The sequence below is a fragment of the Phaethon lepturus genome, unplaced genomic scaffold, assembly GCF_000687285.1.
Source record: "Phaethon lepturus isolate BGI_N335 unplaced genomic scaffold, ASM68728v1 scaffold14601, whole genome shotgun sequence".
Taxonomy (NCBI): domain Eukaryota; kingdom Metazoa; phylum Chordata; class Aves; order Phaethontiformes; family Phaethontidae; genus Phaethon; species Phaethon lepturus.
The window spans coordinates 1-9,284 of NW_010518540.1; the positions used below are offsets into that span (position 1 = coordinate 1).

At 40.2% G+C, this 9,284-nt stretch overlaps 1 protein-coding gene across 1 annotated transcript; it reads left to right on the forward strand.

Moving 5' to 3' along the window:
* The first annotated feature begins 2,815 nt into the window (after positions 1-2,815).
* Positions 2,816-8,405, forward strand: NCOA4 (nuclear receptor coactivator 4). The gene is made up of 9 exons (XM_010296770.1): positions 2,816-2,967; positions 3,415-3,555; positions 3,676-3,764; positions 4,214-4,322; positions 4,949-5,020; positions 5,683-5,826; positions 6,040-7,044; positions 7,419-7,508; positions 8,124-8,405. Exons 1-9 carry the CDS (start codon positions 2,827-2,829, stop codon positions 8,127-8,129), a joined length of 1,797 nt encoding a protein of 598 aa, XP_010295072.1. The 5' UTR covers positions 2,816-2,826; the 3' UTR covers positions 8,130-8,405.
* The last annotated feature ends 879 nt before the right edge of the window (positions 8,406-9,284 follow it).

Consider the following 9,284-nt stretch of genomic DNA (forward strand, 5'->3'; position numbering starts at 1 on the left):
CGGGGCGGTGCCGGAGCCGCCCCGATAACGGGCGGGCGGGGCTGCGGGGAGCGCCGGCTTTTCCCCCTCTTTGAGCTGGGTGGGATCGCGGCCGCGCGGCCAGCGAGCGTTCGGAACGGGGTTTGCCAGCGGGGCCGAAAACAAGTTGCGTGCGGCTATTCAAAAGCAAGTTTGGAGTCCGTGCTTCTGCGGGATGGGAGGTTGAAAATGGAAGCGGCTTTATGAAGCAGAGCGCTGCTGAATTGCGTCCTTCGCCCGGAAAGTAAGTGCAAGTTCAGCTGGTGGGGCTCGGGGGCATATCCCGTGAGGCAGCATGCCCCCGGTGGGATACCTCCCTGTGCTTGGAAGTGGTTCCGTGACCTGCAAATCGCCAAAAATTCCTATTTAACTCTGTATTGCAACTGTGTATCCTGTTGCAGAAGTAACCGTATTTTGTTACTTTTGAGCCCAAGTGTCTGATCTCGGGTATTTCAGAGCATGGGAGCTGAAAATGGCTTTAACTCCTAGTGCAGTTTGGTGATAATTGGGAAGCAAGGAAATAGGTGGTTACCCCCACTTGTTTTTTTGTTAGAGGCTTGCAGAAATTGTGAAGGGTGGGTTGACTCCCATCCTCTACTGTAATGTTAGTTTTATTGGCTAATTCTTGACAAAGCATAAGAACAGCCATTTTACAAGAGCTGGCTGGCTGGAGGAAAGCAGCATTCATTCCTCTCTGTATATATTTTGGAGAGATACTCTTGCAATCAAATGAAAAACCAGAAAAGCAACAAACACAGGTATTTTCAAAGCTCATTCAAGGAGTATGTGTAAGTTTCTTAAATTTGACTGTCCCAGTATGAAGTTGCTAATGCAAAGTGTGAAAAAGTAGCATTTTTTCAGGCATTGAGCCCAATTCCCTGGTGGCATAAATTCAGAAAACACATAAATGGCAATGCAGCATACTTTGGACTTGGTATTTGTAGATACACAGTTTAACATAATTTTCACAGAACTCTTTTAAGTACATTCTCTGCTGTGTGAGCAAACATGGCGATTACATTTAGCCGTTCAGACTTTGACTCGTTTGTTACATAAGAGTATGATAAATGAAATAATAATGGACAATATGATTTTTTTGTTTGTTTACTTTTGAGTAAATGACAGCTTTTAATATCTCTAACGTCCTTGTTTTCTTGGCTGGGTATATCTCTGCCTTTGCGTTTTTACCATGCCTTTGCATGTTTTAGATTACATCCGAGGGCTAGGATTCCCGCTTACATGTTCCTGTAGGTTGGACATGAGAGACTTGACAAGCAAGATAAATTTAAAAGGGGTGTTGTGAAGAGAAAGTTTCCCTTTTATTGAACATTGCTAGCAAGGTGAAGGTCATGAAACTGTACAGAATTGAATGAATTAGAGCATGCAAATAAGAGGACAAAACTGGCATTCGCAGCACAGAATGGAGAATGATGTATTTTGGACTTCTCTACCCTGTTTAATTTGGTGTAGAACTAATGTAAGCTTAAAAAATAAATTAAAGTTTACTTCTCTTGTAGTTGTGCTCTGTGCTTCCTAGAAGATGAGATGCTATGGTGAGGATGGGGTTGAGCTGGTGTGGCTTCTGTGCCTGCTCTGTGCCTCACAGCTGGGGGCACCTGGGAAGCTCACGGTGTGGAGGAAACCAAGGGAGATGCAGCCTCTGCCACTGCCTTAGAGCAAGCCTTGCTTTTTCTGTCAGCTTTCATTTGCAAACCACTCCTATCCCTCTGCTCTCTGAAATACACGGCTTATATGTATCTGGTGGGTCTTGGCTGCAGAAGGATTTTTTGAGTTGCAGTTTACTATGGTCATGGGGCTTGGAAATTGTAGGGTAAATAGCTGCTCAGTAATACAAGCTCTGCAGTAGTCGTACTCAAAATACTCTTTTCGGTTCCCTCCAGAGGAGTGCTAAAATCTGTGAAATATTGAGATTTGTACATGTGTACACTTTAATTAATGCTGCTGGGAATTTCCATAGCTTTCATAGCTGAACACTTGCTTTAAATAGGATGTTTACTATGAATCTTTAGTTAGTGCTTCAGGAATCCCATGAAACTAACAGGAGAATTGAAACTCTCTGTTAACAAGATACCTTATTTAAAAGGTAAAAAATCCATATTTAGCTTTTTCCCCTGACTTGCAGAATCCTTATCAGTGTAACTTTGTAGAAACTTTGTTTCTGAGCCCGTTTTACTTGAGGATATGCTGGAGCTAAGTAAGTTACCAAGGCTGTGACCACAACAAAAATAATGGGCAGCTGCTATAAGTTTTGGCCTTTGCAGCTTAGTAGAGAGGGATCTGTGTATCAACACTTGGTTTTTCAGTTGATCAAACTGTATTAGAGTTTTCTCATTTATGGGAGCCAGTTCATTTGCCTGCAGCTGATAAAAGGGTGACCACAACAGTTCCTGCCCCGTGCCTGGCCATTCTCCCCCAGCTCCGGCAGAGCTAGTGAACCTTGCCTGAATTAGCCCTGTAGACATAAAAGCCAGAGGAAGGTGAATGGTAGGGGAGGATTGCCTAAGCTCCTGCCGTTGAAGCTGTTGTCAAGTATCTATTGGTTTTCCTGTGATTGTGCAAATTCTGTGGACTGAGGTGTTTGGGAGACCATTGTTGCTCCTTGAGAAAGCTTTATCTATGTTTAGAAAACTGCATTGGTGCAGGGTCTGAGGGGGGTGGGATTTTTTGTTCACCTTTGTAGTGAAGTAGAGCAGATGGTTTTTGGTACGATGGTCTTCCTCTTCTGTTAAAGGGGAATAGAAACACTTAAGAAATTTTTTTTCATTGTGTTTTAGGAACACTTCAAGAATGAGTCCACCACAAGAGAGAAGTAGAAATTCCTGCAGCAGTGAGCCTCTGGCAAAGTGCCTTCAAGCAAAGAAGGACTTGGAAACAGCTATATCTGGAATTGTCAAAGCTGAACAACAGATTAAAGAGAACTGGCGGGAGGTAATTTTAAACTATTTTTTAAAATGTTTTAATAACTAACATGACTTTGACAGTTTTTATTACTTCAGAGTACTTTCTATTATGATGATGGTCTGAAATTTTCTTAGAGACTTGCAAGCATCTTGTATAATTTGGTCATGCTCTTGGTAAAGGTATTCCTGTATTACTAGCTTAGGCCGCAGAATTTACTAAAGCTGTTGGTTGAAACATCAGAATCAAGAGATACTGAAAATACCATTGTTCTTTGATACTTCTTTAAAAGTAGCCTTGGAACGTTTACTAACTTGAGTCACATGGTGCTGTGGTTGACTGTGGTTTGTGTTTGAGAAATAAATTACTCCGAAAATGCCACTTATCTGTGACAAATACTATTTTGTAATTGGCGCAGCATAGGCTTGTTTGTACTCTTTGACAGCTGTTCTAGAAATGGTACATGTTACCTTACAGGTAAAAGCCAAGATTCACAGCCACATAAGCCGCCACCTGGAATGCCTGCGCAGTCGGGAAGTTTGGCTGTTTGAGCAGGTAGATCTCATCCAGCAGCTGAAAGAGGAGGCGTTGCAGCAGCAGGCGCAGCAGCTCTATTGGGTACGATTTGGTTGTAAATTGTTCCACCGGCACCTTCATGTAAACTTTGTCCTTGCAAGTGTTTTCTCTATTTTAATCTTAGAAGCTGAAACAATAGCATGTATTTTGTCTTCCCTGCAGTATTTGGGACAATTCAATTGCCTTATTCATCAGCTGGAACGCTCCTACAGTAACGAGCTAGCAAAACAGATTTCAGTTTGCCTGGAGAGGTAAATATAGTCTAATATGCAAGTTAACACAATTGGTATTTATTTTGACTTATGAATTTAATCTGATTTTTGATTCTAATAGAACTAATAATAGATCTAACTCACTGTTTCCACATTTTTAATGGTTCCTAGAAATAAGATCTTTAAAGCAGTCTGAGATACGATTCTTCTCATTTATTTTTATCTTGGATTGAAAATACAGGACTATAGTGAGCAGTGGAGGTACTCATTTGCGCAGAGTATTTCAAATACAGTTGTTGATGGCAGATGAGGTAATAAGAAGAACATTGTGTTTTGCTGGCTATTTATTCTGTTCTTGGTTTGTGGATAGGCATCTCTTTATTTTTATGCAAGTATTAAAACTTCTTCTGTTACCTAATTAGTGCCAAGCCAGATGAAGATTGTAATTTTTTTTTCTTCTTTTTATAATTATTATTTTACTGTTTCAGACTGGAAAGTCTTACTCTTAAACCAGAGGAGTCTTCCATCCTGAATTTTGAGGCTGACACATCTAACCTTCGCCAGGCTATTACCTCATTTGGTTCAATTAAAACGATGGTAAGCACCAAGACTTGCCTGCGTTGGAATATTTGGGGGAAAAAAAAAAAAACACAACAACTTTTTTTTTGAGGCAGTAGTGTGATATATTCCAAGTGATATTTCTACTTTTAGTTATAGCTTCAGTGATCTTGTGTACAGGTCATATAGTTTTAGCTGTATAATGTACACACAGTGGTTTATTAACTATTGCATGTAGCTCTGATTTTGAGTGAGCTCAGATCTAGTAATGTACATGTTGTTTTAATGTATTTTGGCCAAGACTGAGGGAATGATGGTTATATTCTTACTCTATTCCAGCAACTGAAAATTAACATTATGGTTTTCTTTAAATATTAAGAGTTATACATCGTAGATGGCTTTCTGTGATACAAATATTCTGGGATTCTTATGTAAGCAGCATATCTCCTGTATTATTGTAGTTAATTTCCTTAAAGGAAGTGGACTGAAGGTAGTATTTTTGTAGTAACTCGTTCTCCATTCTGTTTTCAAATGTTGAGAAAATTGTTAGCCACAAAGAACTGACCAGTTGTAACTGGTTTTACTTCTACTTTATAGCAGAATTCATCCTAGAAACTGGACAAAATTGAGATTTTAAATTACCTCTCACTTTTCTTTCCTTACAGCAAACCTCAGAGAGAGAGAATACTTCTCCCTGGTTCCCAGGGCAGAACTGTGCCCTAATGAACTGTGAGCAGGTAAAATTAAGGCTTGTATCTGTGAATGTTTAATTGTATTAAAGGGAAAAGGAGAACTCAAGCACAATACATTAGCTTGCTTGAGTAATGACTTCTGTTTGTTTGTTAAGATGTTTGAGTAGTCTATTGGTCGCTGTGCTGAGCATTACTGATTGATGTTTTAGCTGCTCCAGGAACAGATGTGCAAGAACAGAGTATGAAAGTGAATTTGGAGTGTGACTGTCAGTTAGAAATTTTTAATTGAATATTTCTTGATGTTGTCAAGTTAGGACTTAAACTAGCTGGTTCCTTTCAATACAGAAATTAATGGGAAATCTTCTGTTGGGCTCTGCACAGAAACAGCGTCAGTGAAGGAGGTAGCAAATTAGTAATGGGAATTGTGGAAGGGTTATGGTTGGGTTACACGTATCAGAACTGTGCGCTGTAGAAATGTCCCTTTCTTGTCATTTGCCCTTTGAAGAATCTGGGATCACAAAACAATCTATTGCAGTGGCTTACAGTCATACAGGTGATAGAAGATTTACTTTTTGCTTAATTAGAAGGGACTGGTTTTTCTTTTGGTTCAGAAATACTGATGCATGTTGAATGCTTGTTTTGATGTTCACCATAGATTACCTCAGCAATTAGACTTTCTCATAACTAAGAACATTCTTTCTCAGCAGAAAACATTGTGTGGGACAGTGAGTGACTCGCTTGCTGACTGGTTACTTGGAAGCAGACCTGTGGGTGCTTGCCAGGCTCCGTATGTTCCCAGCACCAATCTTGAAGAATGGGTTACACAAAAATGTGTGTCAGAGCCCAGCCAGGTAAGCCTTTTATGCACTAACCTAGTTTTTAACAAAGGGGAAAGCGCAGTATCCGATTGCAGGCAGAATATGGTGGGAATTAAACCTTCTGTAATTCTCTTCAACTAATACTTTTGCACTTACTCTCAGAATGTGCCAAGCTGTAACCGTGCAAGCAGTTACTGAACATTGTCTTTTAGTGTTAATAGATGCATTTAAATGTGTCTTTACTAGGATTTAAATTCTTCCAAAGTCTGTTACTTTGAGCAAGCCTGGGGAAATCTGAAAGATTTGGAAAACTGGCTCCTACAGAATCAACAGCGTAATGTTGCTGGGAAGACAGACTCCCCTGGACGCAAGGACTCCACCTCTACTTTCAGCTCATCCTTTTCCACTATTGAAAAGCTGGAGGAATTGGAATCCCTTGGACAAGAAGAGATGGACCTTTCTGACTGGCTGCTTACTCCTGACACAAAAAATGGCAGTGGTGCTTCAGACGAGAAATGGAAGTATGAATTTAAACCTTTTAGGGAAGAATTTAATTTGAATGATTGGCTCCTCAAAGCTGAAACGTGTACCAGTTGTCGTGGCAGCCAGATCAAAAGTGTGGAAATTGAGAACCTGGGAAATCTGAAGTGCCTGAATGAGCATCTTGATGGAAAGAAATCACCCACTACATCTGCTGTAAATGCTTGGCTTCTTCAGCATCCCCAGGCCCCATTTAAGGTGGAAGATGTGTGCAAAGCTAATGAGCTGTGTGCCAGCTTTTCTGAGTGTGTGTGTGATGAAAACTGTGGAAAAGAGGCTCTGTGTAAATGGCTTCTGAAGAAAGAAGGGAAGGATAAAAATGGAGTCAGCCAGAAAGATGTACCAAACCCTGAGCACGAGAAGACAAAGTCTGTTGCCAGTACCTGGCTTAACCCCACACAGCAGCTCACAGGGGAACCTGTTAGTTCAGAGAAAGCGGATTATTCAGCAGAGATCGCAGAACCCTTGAAAGTATTGCTGGAAAGGCCCCTGACGAGCTGGCTAGCCAAGTCTGAGCACACGGCAGAAAGCGCAGAAGAGAAGGCGAGTAGGGAGAAAGCAGATAATAATTTCAAGAGTCCTTTCCTAGACCTCTTGGCTCCATTCCACCTCCCTTTGAATGTAAACAGTTGGGTGTTGACTTCAAACAATCTAGAAAATGCTAACCCGCCTCCAGCAGAAGATAAATGGCTTCTACGCAAGAAAGCACAGGTGAGCATGCTCCTAAGTTACTGCTGTGTTCTTAAGCCAATGTTCTGGGTTTATTGTTTTACTGAATTTAATGCCTGCCTTCTCTTCCAAACTCATAGCTCTTCTGGATGATACTGACTGACAATTTTTAGGTTTCTTAGCACTTTTAATGTTTTCAGTGATTATTACTAAGTTACTTAAACGCTGGCCTCATCCACTTAACACAAAACAAGTTAATTTTGAAGTACAGTTAGGTGTGCTAAAACGAAGAAAGTATTCATCCCCAAGACTCAGAAGTCAGTTTTATTTTCTTTGTGAACACTTTACAGAAGTTGAAGATGCATCAGAATGTATTTATGTTTGGAGATCAGTAATTAAGGTGACTTCTCTTTCAGGACTTTGGCCTTCCTACAGTTTGCGACCTTTTTGCCTGTATGAAACTCAATGGAGATAAAGAAAAATGGCTGTATCGGACTCCTTTACAGGTAGGATGCACAGAATATATTAGAACAGCTGAGCCTAAGCAAAACTCGGGGGTACAGCATACAGATGATGGCAGCTAACTGACATCTTCAGAGTTCTCTACATGTGACGTTTAACAGCATTGTGATTTTCTCCGCATATGCCTTTTTAATAGCTTGGACCATTCTGTTTTTTCATTATTCCTCCTCTTTTGATTGCAAGCCAGGGAGAGACTTATGTTCTTGCGTAGATCACTCTTCAGCTGATTGACACGTGGTAAAATATTGGTAACTTCTATTGTAACTAAAACGTGCAATTATTGTCTAAATTTCCAGGCAGCTTCTTTCTTATCTTGGTTGTGTCTTTACAGCTGATGTCATGTTTCTTCTCTCTGCCAAGATAACTCTTTTAACATTGTTTTGGAAATTCATGAAAAAAGTTCTTTCTTAGCAGGCGTACTTCAAACCCTAAAAGGCAAGAAATGCAGTTCCAGGAAGTATTTCAGTATGATTTTTTTTTTGTCCCATAGTATAATTTTTTTTTGTCTTATACATGTTTGTTTTTGTTTTTTGTTTTTTTTTCAAAAAGTGTTGCTCTCTGTTTATCAAAGAGAATAACCCAATTTTAAATTTGTTTAGATGTGAAGAACTGGAAGCATTGAAATCATCCCCTTCCCGCTGATCAATCGCACATCACGCTGAGTGACTGCAGCCACCTGAATTCCTGTGTTTGTGTTTGGCTGTCTGCTTTTTCTTCTAAAATTATAACAAAAAGAAAGATTACTCATATAACAGAGTTATGGTGCAGAAGATGCCTTTTTGTTATGATTAATTCTGAAATGTAAACCCACTGAGCATAAGCAATCTGATACTATAGAGGTGTTAGTAAATTCGCATCTGTTATGGGACTGCGTGAATCTTGTTGAAGCCAGTGCAAGTATAAAGCAGAATCTCCCTGGTGCTGTGAAACATCCACCTTTGGCAGTGACTTTGGAAGTGTTGCTGTTCCTTTCAGCTGCTACAACTTTGTCATGAATTGGGTTCCAGCTTACTGGGATTGCAAGATACCTTGGGCTGTATTTGGAAGCAATTTCTTTTACTGAGCAGTTGCTAACTTTAAAAGTTTCATTTGCATCTTGTATTGGTGCATCTCCCAGCTGAGTATGTGTAGTCCAGATTTTGAAAAACACTGAAAAAGCTGCAAGATGAAATGTGTTTGTTTCTGCTAGTTTTAGATAATTCATAATGAACTTTTATTGACCCAACCACTGGAAAGCAGGCATCTTAGCCATGTAATACTTAAAACGTAGTATTTAGGAATTTGATGCCTGCTCATCAGATTGATGTCATGCTTTTTTATTGGGAAACACTAACTTTGCAGACTGCGTGGCTCCTGCTGATCTGTTTTAAAGCTGTTGAAGCTGTGGATTTCCATGTTACTATGCATGTGAAAGCAGGGTCGAGTCACTCTGATCCCTATAGCTGTGGACATAATATGACCAATACCTCTTTAGGTACATAGCATTTTGAACCCATAGGAAGGAGTGCAGAGATGTTTGATGGAAATGTGGATCACGCCTGCCAGCTTGCATGAAAAACTGTGACCTTTTTTTTTTGTTTCTGGTGCGGCTTCTACTCACTTAACCAATTGCTCTTAATGACTATAAAAATAGCCACCCTTTCTCCCCATCCCTGCAGCCTGCCTGGGAATAAAAGTGATTTCAGTTCTTCACAACACTTAGAAAAGTTATTAGCAAGATCCAACCTTGGTATCATTTTGCGATGTGAAGGCATTCCGGT